Consider the following 14,247-nt stretch of genomic DNA (forward strand, 5'->3'; position numbering starts at 1 on the left):
TATAGATGATGACTGTACAGCCTGTCCTCCCATAGATGATGACTGTACAGCCTGTCCTCCTATAGATGATGACTGTACAGCCTGTCCTCCTATAGATGATGACTGTACAGCCTATCTGTCATGATCCCAATGGCAGGGGATCACAAAAGGACAAGCACAAAAAAACAAAACAAGCTCTAGGGTGATGGAAACTGAGCTGACCGCGATCCTGAACCTAAACACACAACTAGCTGTAGCCGGGGAACGTGCCTACGATGATTCCTAGACGTCTCGCGCCAGCCGAAGGACTAACTTCCCCTATTAGAAGAAACACAGACCTCTCTTGCCTCCAGAGAAACACCCCACAGAAATAGCAGCCCCCCCACATGTAATGACGGTGAAATGAGAGGAAAGCACATACGTAGTTATGAAAACAGATTCAGCAAAATGAGGCCCGCTAAAGCTAGATAGCAGAGGATACAAAAGTGAACTGCGCGGTCAGCGAAAAACCCTACAAAAAACCATCCTGAAATTACTTGAACTCATGTGCCAACTCATGGAACATGAGGAGCAATATCAGCCCACTAGAGCAACCAGCAAAAAGGAGTCACATATCTGCAAGCTGGACTAAGACAAAAATTAAGCAAAACGAGGAACAGGAAAATCAAAAACTTAGCTTGTCCTGAAGAATACAGAAGCGGGAAGCAGAGGTAACAAGACACACTGATTACATTGATAGCCGGCGAGGAAATGACAAGAAAGCCAGGTTAAATAGGAAACTCTCTTATCCTGATAGAACAGGTGGACACCAGAGACCGCAGAGAACACAAGTCACCCAGTACCATCTGTAACCACCAGAGGGAGCCCAAAAACAGAATCCACAACAGTACCCCCCCCTTGAGGAGGGGTCACCGAACCCTCACGAGAACCACCAGGGCGACCAGGATGAGCCCTATGAAATGCACGGACCAAATCAGCAGCATGAACATCAGAGGCAACCACCCAAGAATTATCCTCCTGACCATAACCCTTCCACTTGACCAAATATTGGAGTTTCCGTCTGGAAACACGAGAATCCAAGATCTTCTCCACAACATACTCTAATTCTCCCTCCACCAGCACCGGAGCAGGAGGCTCAAGCGAAGGAACAACAGGTACCTCATACTTCCGCAACAACGACCGATGGAACACATTATGAATAGCAAACGATGCCGGGAGATCCAAACGAAACGACACAGGGTTAAGAATTTCCAAGATCCTATAGGGACCGATGTACCGAGGCTTGAACTTAGGAGAAGAGACCTTCATAGGAACAAAACGAGAAGACAACCACACCAAGTCCCCAACACGAAGTCGAGGACCCACGCGGCGACGGCGATTAGCAAACTGCTGAGCCCTCTCCTGGGACAACTTCAAATTGTCCACCACATGACTCCAAATCTGATGCAACCTATCCACCACCATGTCCACTCCAGGACAATCAGAAGGCTCCACCTGACCAGAGGAAAAACGAGGATGAAACCCCGAATTACAAAAGAAAGGAGAAACCAAGGTAGCAGAACTAGCCCGATTATTAAGGGCAAATTCGGCAAGCGGCAAAAAGGTAACCCAGTCATCTTGATCAGCAGAAACAAAACACCTTAAATAAGTTTCCAAAGTCTGATTAGTTCGTTCCGTCTGGCCATTCGTCTGAGGATGGAATGCAGACGAAAAGGACAAATCAATGCCCATCTTAGCACAGAACGTCCGCCAAAATCTAGACACAAACTGGGATCCCCTGTCAGAAACAATGTTCTCCGGAATCCCATGCAAACGAACCACGTTCTGAAAAAACAGAGGGACCAACTCAGAGGAGGAAGGTAACTTAGGCAAGGGTACCAGATGAACCATCTTAGAAAAGCGGTCACACACAACCCAGATGACGGACATTTTTTGAGAGACAGGGAGATCCGAAATAAAGTCCATGGAAATGTGCGTCCAAGGCCTCTTCGGGATAGGCAAAGGTGACAACAATCCACTGGCCCGAGAACAGCAAGGCTTAGCCCGAGCACAAACCTCACAAGACTGCACAAAAGAACGCACATCCCTCGACAAGGAAGGCCACCAAAAAGACCTGGCCACCAAGTCTCTAGTACCAAATATTCCAGGATGACCTGCCAACGCAGAAGAATGGACCTCGGAGATGACTCTACTGGTCCAATTATCCGGAACAAACAGTCTTTCAGGCGGACCACGATCAGGTTTATCCGCCTGAAACTCCTGCAAAGCACGTTGCAAGTCTGGGGAGACAGCCGACAAAATCACCCCATCCCTAAGGATACCAGTGGGCTCAGAATTTCCAGGGGAGTCAGGCACAAAACTCCTAGAAAGAGCATCCGCCTTCACATTCTTTGAACCTGGCAGGTATGAAACCACAAAATTGAAACGGGAGAAAAACAGTGACCAACGAGCCTGTCTAGGATTCAGACGCTTGGCAGACTCAAGGTAAATCAGATTTTTGTGATCAGTCAAGACCACCACACGATGTCTAGCACCCTCAAGCCAATGACGCCACTCCTCAAATGCCCACTTCATGGCCAAAAGCTCCCGATTACCAACATCATAATTCCGCTCAGTGGGCGAAAACTTTCTAGAAAAGAACGCACATGGCTTCATCACTGAGCAATCGGAGCTTCTCTGTGACAAAACCGCCCCCGCTCCAATCTCGGAAGCATCAACCTCAACCTGAAAAGGAAGCGAAACATCTGGCTGACGCAACACAGGAGCAGAAGAAAACCGGCGCTTAAGTTCCTGAAAGGCCTCCACAGCCGCGGGAGACCAATCAGCAACATCAGCACCCTTCTTAGTCAAATCCGTCAAAGGCTTAACAACACTAGAAAAATTAGTTATGAAACGGCGATAAAAATTAGCAAAGCCCAAGAACTTCTGTAGACTCTTAAGAGATGTAGGCTGCGTCCAGTCACAAATAGCCTGAACCTTGACGGGATCCATCTCAATAGTAGAAGGGGAAAAAATATACCCCAAAAAAGAAATCTTCTGGACTCCAAAGAGACACTTTGAACCTTTTACAAACAAAGAATTGGCCCGCAGGACCTGAAACACCTTCCTGACCTGCTGAACATGAGACTCCCAGTCATCAGAAAAAACCAAAACATCATCCAAATACACAATCATAAATTTATCCAGATATTCACGGAAAATATCGTGCATAAAGGACTGGAAGACAGAAGGAGCATTAGAAAGTCCAAAAGGCATCACCAAATACTCAAAATGGCCCTCAGGCGTATTAAATGCGGTTTTCCACTCATCACCCTGCTTTATCCGCACAAGATTATACGCACCCCGAAGATCAATCTTAGTGAACCATTTAGCCCCCTTAATGCGAGCGAACAAATCAGTCAACAATGGCAAAGGATACTGATATTTGACTGTAATCTTATTCAAAAGACGGTAATCTATACAAGGCCTCAAGGAACCATCTTTTTTGGCCACGAAAAAAAAACTTGCTCCCAAAGGGGACGAAGATGGACGGATATGTCCCTTTTCCAAGGACTCCTTAACATAATCCCACATAGCAGTATGCTCTGGCACTGACAGATTGAACAAACGTCCTTTAGGAAATTTACTGCCAGGAATCAAATCTATAGCACAATCGCAATCCCTGTGAGGAGGAAGCGAATTGAGCTTAGGCTCCTCAAAAACATCCCGATAATCAGACAAAAATACAGGAACCTCAGAAGGAGTAGATGAAGCGATAGAAATCGGAGGTGCATCATCATGAACCCCCTGACATCCCCAGCTTAACACAGACATCGTTTTCCAGTCCAAGACTGGGTTATGAGTTTGTAACCATGGCAGACCAAGCACTAAGACATCATGTAAATTATACAGTACCAGGAAGCGAATCACCTCCTGATGAACGGGAGTCATACGCATGGTCACTTGTGTCCAGTACTGAGGTTTATTCATAGCCAAAGGTGTAGAGTCAATTCCTTTCAAAGGAATAGGGACTTCCAGAGGCTCCAGACTAAACCCACAGCGGTTGGCAAATGACCAATCCATAAGACTCAGGGCAGCGCCTGAATCCACATAGGCATCGACGGAAATGGCTGATAATGAACAAATCAGAGTCACAGACAGAATGAACTTAGACTGTAAAGTACTAATGGCAACAGACTTATCAACCTTTTTTGTGCGTTTAGAGCATGCTGATATAACATGAGCTGAATCACCACAATAAAAACACAACCCATTTTTCCGCCTATAGTTTTGCCGTTCACTTCTGGACTGAATTCTATCACATTGCATTGTCTCAGGTGCCTGTTCAGAAGACACCGCCCAATGGTGCACAGGTTTGCGCTCCCGTAAACGCCGATCAATCTGAATAGCCATAGTCATAGACTCATTCAGACCTGTAGGCGCAGGGAACCCCACCATAACATCTTTTATGGCCTCAGAAAGGCCATCTCTGAATCTTGCAGCCAGGGCGCACTCATTCCACTGAGTAAGCACCGACCATTTCCGAAATTTCTGACAATATATTTCTGCTTCATCTTGCCCCTGAGAGAGAGCCAATAAAGCTTTTTCAGCCTGAATCTCTAGGTTAGGTTCCTCATAGAGCAAACCCAATGCCAGAAAAAACGCATCCACATTGAGCAACGCAGGATCCCCTGGTGCCAATGCAAATGCCCAATTCTGAGGGTCACCCCGCAGGAAAGATATAACATTCCTGACTTGCTGAGCAGGGTCTCCAGAGGAGCGAGATTTCAAAGAAAGAAACAACTTACAATTGTTCCTAAAATTCAGAAAACTAGATCTATCTCCAGAAAAAAACTCTGGGATAGGAATTCTAGGTTCAGACATAGGAGCATGTACAACAAAATCTTGTATATTTTGAACCTTAGCAGCAAGATTATTCAGGCTGGAAGCCAAACTCTGGACGTCCATGATAAACAGCTGAGGTCAGAGCCATTCAAGGATTAAGAGGAGGTAAGACGCAGCCAGGCTGCAATTAAGGCTAGGCAGCAAACTCTGAGGGAAAAAAAAAAAAAAAACTTCCTCAGACTACTTTTCCTCCTACTTCAGCCAATACGATTACCACTTTTGGGCCGGCTATACTGTCATGATCCCAATGGCAGGGGATCACAAAAGGACAAGCACAAAAAAACAAAACAAGCTCTAGGGTGATGGAAACTGAGCTGACCGCGATCCTGAACCTAAACACACAACTAGCTGTAGCCGGGGAACGTGCCTACGATGATTCCTAGACGTCTCGCGCCAGCCGAAGGACTAACTTCCCCTATTAGAAGAAACACAGACCTCTCTTGCCTCCAGAGAAACACCCCACAGAAATAGCAGCCCCTCACATGTAATGACGGTGAAATGAGAGGAAAGCACATACGTAGTTATGAAAACAGATTCAGCAAAATGAGGCCCGCTAAAGCTAGATAGCAGAGGATACAAAAGTGAACTGCGCGGTCAGCGAAAAACCCTACAAAAAAACATCCTGAAATTACTTGAACTCATGTGCCAACTCATGGAACATGAGGAGCAATATCAGCCCACTAGAGCAACCAGCAAAAAGGAGTCACATATCTGCAAGCTGGACTAAGACAAAAATTAAGCAAAACGTGGAACAGGAAAATCAAAAACTTAGCTTGTCCTGAAGAATACAGAAGCGGGAAGCAGAGGTAACAAGACACACTGATTACATTGATAGCCGGTGAGGAAATGACAAGAAAGCCAGGTTAAATAGGAAACTCCCATATCCTGATAGAACAGGTGGACACCAGAGACCGCAGAGAACACAAGTCACCCAGTACCATCTGTAACCACCAGAGGGAGCCCAAAAACAGAATCCACAACACCTATCCTCCTATAGATGATGACTGTGCAGCCTGTCCTCCCATAGATGATGACTGTACAGCCTGTCCTCCTATAGATGATTACTGTACAGCCTATCCTCCTATAGATGATGACTGTACAGCCTGTCCTCCCATAGATGATGACTATACAGCCTATCCTCCCATAGATGATGACTGTACAGCCTATCCTCCTATAGATTACTATACAGCCTGTCCTCCTATAGATTATTACTGTACAGCCTGTCCTCCCATAGATGATGACTGTACAGCCTGTCCTCCCATAGATGATGACTGTACAGCCTATCCTCCTATAGATGACTGTACAGCCTGTCCTCCTATAGATGATGACTGTACAGCCTATCCTCCTATAGATGATGACTGTACAGTCTGTCCTCCTATAGATGATGACTGTACAGCCAGTCCTCCCATAGATGATGACTCTACAGCCTATCCGCCTATAGATGATGACTACAGCCTGTCCTCCCATAGATGATGACTGTACAGCCTGTCCTCCTATAGATGACTGTACAGCCTGTCCTCCTATAGATGATTACTGTACAGCCTATCCTCCTATAGATGATGACTGTACAGCCTGTCCTCCTATAGATGATGACTGTACAGCCTGTCCTCCTATAGATGATGACTGTACAGCCTATCCTCCTATAGATGATGACTGTACAGCCTGTCCTCCCTTAGATGATGACTGTACAGCCTGTCCTCCTATAGATGATTACTGTACAGCCTATCCTCCTATAGATGATGACTGTACAGCCTATCCTCCTATAGATGATGACTGTACAGTCTGTACTCCTATAGATGATGACTGTACAGCCTGTCCTCCCATAGATGATGACTATACAGCCTATCCTCCCATAGATGATGACTGTACAGCCTATCCTACTATAGATTACTATACAGCCTGTCCTCCTATAGATTATTACTGTACAGCCTGTCCTCCCATAGATGATGACTGTACAGCCTGTCCTCCTATAGATGAGGACTGTACAGCCTGTCCTCCCATAGATGATGACTGTACAGCCTGTCCTCCTATAGATGATGACTGTACAGCCTATCCTCCCATAGATGATGACTGTACAGCCTATCCTCCCATAGATGATGACTGTACAGCCTATCCTCCCATAGATGATGACTGTACAGCCTATCCTCCCATAGATGATGACTGTACAGCCTATCCTCCCATAGATGATGACTGTACAGCCTATCCTCCCATAGATGATGACTGTATAGCCTGTCCTCCTATAGATGACTGTACAGCCTGTCCTCCCATAGATGATGACTGTACAGCCTGTCCTCCTATAGATGATGACTGTACAGCCTATCCTCCCATAGATGATGACTGTATAGCCTGTCCTCCTATAGATGATGACTGTACAGCCTATCCTCCCATAGATGATGACTGTATAGCCTATCCTCCCATAGATGATGACTGTACAGCCTGTCCTCCTATAGATGATGACTGTACAGCCTGTCCTCCTATAGATGATGACTGTACAGCCTGTCCTCCCATAGATGATGACTGTACAGCCTATCCTCCCATAGATGATGACTGTACAGCCTGTCCTCCTATAGATGATGACTGTAGAGCCTGTCCTCCTATAGATGATGACTGTACAGCCTATCCTCCCATAGATGATGACTGTACAGCCTGTCCTCCTATAGCTGATGACTGTACAGCCTGTCCTCCTATAGCTGATGACTGTACAGCCTGTCCTCCTATAGATGATGACTGTACAGCCTGTCCTCCTATAGATGATGACTGTACAGCCTGTCCTCCTATAGATGATGACTGTACAGCCTGTCCTCCTATAGCTGATGACTGTACAGCCTGTCCTCCTATAGCTGATGACTGTACAGCCTGTCCTCCTATAGATGATGACTGTACAGCCTATCCTCCCATAGATGATGACTGTACAGCCTGTCCTCCTATAGCTGATGACTGTACAGCCTGTCCTCCCATAGATGATGACTGTACAGCATGTCCTCCTATAGCTGATGACTGTACAGCCTGTCCTCCCATAGATGATGACTGTACAGCCTGTCCTCCTATAGATGATGACTGTACAGCCTGTCCTCCCATAGATGATGACTGTACAGCCTATCCTCCCATAGATGATGACTGTACAGCCTGTCCTCCTATAGATGATGACTGTAGAGCCTGTCCTCCTATAGATGATGACTGTACAGCCTATCCTCCCATAGATGATGACTGTACAGCCTGTCCTCCTATAGCTGATGACTGTACAGCCTGTCCTCCTATAGCTGATGACTGTACAGCCTGTCCTCCTATAGATGATGACTGTACAGCCTGTCCTCCTATAGATGATGACTGTACAGCCTGTCCTCCTATAGCTGATGACTGTACAGCCTGTCCTCCTATAGCTGATGACTGTACAGCCTGTCCTCCTATAGATGAGGACTGTACAGCCTATCCTCCCATAGATGATGACTGTACAGCCTGTCCTCCTATAGCTGATGACTGTACAGCCTGTCCTCCCATAGATGATGACTGTACAGCCTGTCCTCCTATAGCTGATGACTGTACAGCCTGTCCTCCCATAGATGATGACTGTACAGCCTGTCCTCCTATAGATGATGACTGTACAGCCTGTCCTCCTATAGCTGATGACTGTACAGCCTGTCCTCCCATAGATGATGACTGTACAGCCTATCCTCCTATAGATGATGACTGTACAGCCTGTCCTCCCATAGATGATGACTGTAGAGCCTGTCCTCCCATAGATGATGACTGTAGAGCCTGTCCTCCTATAGATGATGACTGTACAGCCTGTCCTCCCATAGATGATGACTGTACAGCCTGTCCTCCCATAGATGATGACTGTACAGCCTGTCCTCCCATAGATGATGACTGTACAGCCTGTCCTCCTATAGATGATGACTGTACAGCCTGTCCTCCTATAGATGATGACTGTACAGCCTATCCTCCCATAGATGATGACTGTACAGCCTGTCCTCCTATAGATGATGACTGTACAGCCTGTCCTCCTATAGATGATGACTGTACAGCCTGTCCTCCTATAGCTGATGACTGTACAGCCTGTCCTCCCATAGATGATGACTGTACAGCCTGTCCTCCCATAGATGATGACTGTACAGCCTATCCTCCCATAGATGATGACTGTACAGCCTGTCCTCCCATAGATGATGACTGTACAGCCTATCCTCCCATAGATGATGACTGTACAGCCTGTCCTCCTATAGCTGATGACTGTACAGCCTGTCCTCCCATAGATGATGACTGTACAGCCTGTCCTCCTATAGCTGATGACTGTACAGCCTGTCCTCCCATAGATGATGACTGTACAGCATGTCCTCCTATAGCTGATGACTGTACAGCCTGTCCTCCCATAGATGATGACTGTACAGCCTGTCCTCCTATAGCTGATGACTGTACAGCCTGTCCTCCTATAGCTGATGACTGTACAGCCTGTCCTCCTATAGCTGATGACTGTACAGCCTGTCCTCCTATAGCTGATGACTGTACAGCCTGTCCTCCTATAGATGATGACTGTACAGCCTGTCCTCCTATAGATGATGACTGTACAACCTGTCCTCCTATAGCTGATGACTGTAGAGCCTGTCCTCCTATAGCTGATGACTGTACAGCCTGTCCTCCTATAGATGATGACTGTACAGCCTGTCCTCCCATAGATGATGACTGTACAGCCTATCCTCCTATAGATGATGACTGTACAGCCTGTCCTCCTATAGCTGATGACTGTACAGCCTGTCCTCCCATAGATGATGACTGTACAGCCTGTCCTCCTATAGCTGATGACTGTTCAGCCTGTCCTCCCATAGATGATGACTGTACAGCCTGTCCTCCCATAGATGATGACTGTACAGCCTATCCTCCTATAGATGATGACTGTACAGCCTGTCCTCCTATAGCTGATGACTGTACAGCCTGTCCTCCCATAGATGATGACTGTACAGCCTGTCCTCCCATAGATGATGACTGTACAGCCTGTCCTCCTATAGATGATGACTGTACAGCCTATCCTCCCATAGATGATGACTGTACAGCCTGTCCTCCTATAGCTGATGACTGTACAGCCTGTCCTCCTATAGCTGATGACTGTACAGCCTGTCCTCCTATAGCTGATGACTGTACAGCCTGTCCTCCTATAGCTGATGACTGTACAGCCTGTCCTCCTATAGCTGATGACTGTACAGCCTGTCCTCCTATAGCTGATGACTGTACAGCCTGTCCTCCTATAGCTGATGACTGTACAGCCTGTCCTCCTATAGCTGATGACTGTACAGCCTGTCCTCCTATAGATGATGACTGTACAGCCTGTCCTCCTATAGATGATGACTGTACAACCTGTCCTCCTATAGCTGATGACTGTAGAGCCTGTCCTCCTATAGCTGATGACTGTACAGCCTGTCCTCCTATAGATGATGACTGTACAGCCTGTCCTCCCATAGATGATGACTGTACAGCCTATCCTCCTATAGATGATGACTGTACAGCCTGTCCTCCTATAGCTGATGACTGTACAGCCTGTCCTCCCATAGATGATGACTGTACAGCCTGTCCTCCTATAGCTGATGACTGTACAGCCTGTCCTCCCATAGATGATGACTGTACAGCCTGTCCTCCCATAGATGATGACTGTACAGCCTATCCTCCTATAGATGATGACTGTACAGCCTGTCCTCCTATAGCTGATGACTGTACAGCCTGTCCTCCCATAGATGATGACTGTACAGCCTGTCCTCCCATAGATGATGACTGTACAGCCTGTCCTCCTATAGATGATGACTGTACAGCCTGTCCTCCTATAGCTGATGACTGTACAGCCTGTCCTCCTATAGCTGATGACTGTACAGCCTGTCCTCCTATAGCTGATGACTGTACAGCCTGTCCTCCTATAGATGATGACTGTACAGCCTATCCTCCCATAGATGATGACTGTACAGCCTGTCCTCCTATAGCTGATGACTGTACAGCCTGTCCTCCTATAGCTGAGCACTCTGCTCCTGTAGCCTCCTCCGGGTGCAGCAGGGCCTCTGGTTGGGCCTCTGGTTGGGGATAGTCCTGCCATTTACACACATGTCCTATGTGAATGACCTGACAGTGGAGGAAGCTCTCAGGGTCTCCATGGAGACGGCGCAGCGCAGACCACTGGGGAGCGCTGAGGAGACACTGACGCTCCCCCGTTCCGCCGTCTGAGTGGTCGCTTCTAGAATGGAGCGCAGGGCACACGTGACCGCGGTGAGCCCCGCCCCCGGGTCAGGCCTGGCAGCCCGGTGACGACATCGGAGTGAGCGGAGGAGAGAGCCCCGGAGTGAGCGCGCCGGCCCCGGGAGAGACATGCGGACTGCGGCGCTGCTGCTCGGCCTGCTCCAGCTGTCCGTGTGCCCGGTGCTGGAGGCCAAGGAGTGCGACAAGCCCTGTGTGAACGGCGTGTGCCAGCCCGGCAGCGGCCAGTGCCAGTGTGAGCCCGGCTGGACCGGAGAGCAGTGCCAGCACTGCGGGGGGAGGTTCAGGTGAGAGCGGACAGGAGCGGAGAGGAGGGGTCGGACGGGACACGGGCGGACGGGGGCCACATACACGGTGTGTGTGATAGAGTGTGTGTACTGTGTGTATATATATATACAGAGTGTGTGTGATAGTGTGTACTGTGTGTATATATATACAGTGTGTGTACTGTGTGTATATATACAGTGTGTGTACTGTGTGTATATATATATATATATACAGTGTGTGTGATAGAGTGTGTGTACTGTGTGTATATATATACAGTGTGTGTACTGTGTGTATATATATACGGTGTGTGATATATATATACAGTGTGTGTGTGATATATATATACAGTGTGTGTGATATATATATATATATACAGTGTGTGTGTGATATATATATACAGTGTGTGTGATATATATATATACAGTGTGTGTGATATATATATATATATACAGTGTGTGTGATATATATATATATATACAGTGTGTGTGATATATATATATATATACAGTGTGTGTGATATATATATATATATACAGTGTGTGTGATATATATATATATATACAGTGTGTGTGATATATATACAGTGTGTGATATATATACAGTGTGTGTGATATATATACAGTGTGTGTGATATATATACAGTGTGTGTGATATATATACAGTGTGTGTGATATATATACAGTGTGTGTGTGATATATATACAGTGTGTGTGTGATGTATATATACAGTGTGTGTGATATATATACAGTGTGTGTGTTATATATACAGTGTGTGTGTTATATATACAGTGTGTGTGTTATATATACAGTGTGTGTGTTATATATACAGTGTGTGTGTTATATATACAGTGTGTGTGATATATATACAGTGTGTGTGATATATACAGTGTGTGTGATATATACAGTGTGTGTGATATATACAGTGTGTGTGATAGATATACAGATATACTTCTATGCCATCCGAAGGACACTCTACCATCTGAAGCCACCAGTGAGGGTCTGGCTAAAAATCTTCGACTCCATCATCGCCCCAATCCTCCTGTATGGCAGCGAAGTCTGGGGTCCTCACACCTACCCAGACTGGTCAAAGTGGGACTCCAGTCCAACAGAAATATTCCACCTGGAATTCTGCAAGCACCTTCTCCAGGTCCATCGGAGCACCTCCAACAGTGCTTGTCGGGCCGAGCTGGGCAGATTCCCTCTACACCTAACAGTTCTAAAGAGGGCGCTGTCATTCCGGGCTCACCTGCATAGGAGCAATCCAAGCTCCCATCACCATAAAGCCCTGATACATGAAGGTGAAACAGAAAAACCAGAACCCCCGGAACAGCCCAGCCAAACCCAACCGGAGCAGAACACCAATCACAACAACCTGACAAAAGCCAGAATCAGGAAGATGGCAGATGAAGGCCAGGAGAGGTATGTCAGTGACTGGAAGAATGATATCATCAGCTCACAGAAACTGACCATGTACCGGAGCCTACAGAGAGACTACAGACTGGCCCCCTATCTGGAGAAACTCCCGGACCCCAGAGACCGCCAGATCCTGAGCCAATATAGACTCAGCGCCCACAGTCTGGCCATCGAATGTGGCCGACACAGGCAGAGCTACAAGCCCAGGGAGGAAAGACTGTGCCAACACTGTGATCAGGAGGCCATAGAGGACGAAACCCACTTCCTGCTACACTGCTCCAAATACTCAGCAGTGAGGGACACTCACTTCAGGAGACTCTCACATCTCTTCCCAGACTTCATCACCATGAAGGAGGAAGAGAAAACATATATCTTGCTGGGAGAAGAAGAGAGCGCAGTGGAGATAGCAGCGCGGTATGTGAGCGAATGCCATAGACTGCGAGAAAGAGAACTATGATGCCATGGACTATAGCCCCCAACCTGGACCTGCCCCATCCACCTCCCCTATGCCATGGACTATAGCCCCCACAATGGATCTGCCCCATCCACCTCCCCTATGCCATGGACTATAGCCCCCAACCTGGACCTGCCCCATCCACCTCCCCTATGCCATGGACTATAGCCCCCACCCTGGATCTGCCCCATCCACCTCCCCTATGCCATGGACTATAGCCCCCAACCTGGATCTGCCCCATCCACCTCCCCTATGCCATGGACTATAGCCCCCAACCTGGACCTGCCCCATCCACCTCCCCTATGCCATGGACTATAGCCCCCAACCTGGACCTGCCCCATCCACCTCCCCTATGCCATGGACTATAGCCCCCACAATGGATCTGCCCCATCCACCTCCCCTATGCCATGGACTATAGCCCCCACAATGGACCTGCCCCATCCACCTCCCCTATGCCATGGACTATAGCCCCCAACCTGAACCTGCCCCATCCACCTCCCCTATGCCATGGACTATAGCCCCCAACCTGGATCTGCCCCATCCACCTCCCCCCACAGCTCCTACCCAACATCCCCTCAGTCCCTATCCCTATTGCCTCTATACACTTGCTTTGGCAAAACTGATGTGTATTTGGTCCTGCCAATAAAGCTTCTTTGAATCTTGATATACAGTGTGTGTGATAGATATACAGTGTGTGTGTGATAGATATACAGTGTGTGTGTGATATATACAGTGTGTGTGTGATATATACAGTGTGTGTGTGATATATACAGTGTGTGTGTGATATATACAGTGTGTGTGTGATATATACAGTGTGTGTGTGATATATACAGTGTGTGTGTGATATATACAGTGTGTGTGATATATACAGTGTGTGTGTGATATATATATACAGTGTGTGTGTGATATATATATACAGTGTGTGTGTGATATATATACAGTGTGTGTGTGATATATATATACAGTGTGTGTGATATATATATACAGTGTGTGTGATATATATATATACAGTGTGTGTGATAT

The 14,247-nt window shown here is 47.1% G+C and overlaps 1 protein-coding gene across 1 annotated transcript in view; it reads left to right on the plus strand.

Moving 5' to 3' along the window:
- Positions 1–11,104: 11,104 nt before the first annotated feature.
- ATRN (attractin) overlaps positions 11,105–14,247 on the plus strand; it is a 222,363-nt gene continuing 219,220 nt past the window's right edge. The window contains exon 1 of the mRNA XM_069745133.1: positions 11,105–11,378. Within this exon, the coding sequence (XP_069601234.1) occupies positions 11,203–11,378 (176 nt within the window). The 5' untranslated portion in view covers positions 11,105–11,202. The remainder of the gene's footprint in view (positions 11,379–14,247) is intronic.

This window comes from Ranitomeya imitator, chromosome 1, assembly GCF_032444005.1.
Source record: "Ranitomeya imitator isolate aRanImi1 chromosome 1, aRanImi1.pri, whole genome shotgun sequence".
In the NCBI taxonomy this organism is placed as follows: Eukaryota; Metazoa; Chordata; class Amphibia; order Anura; family Dendrobatidae; genus Ranitomeya; species Ranitomeya imitator.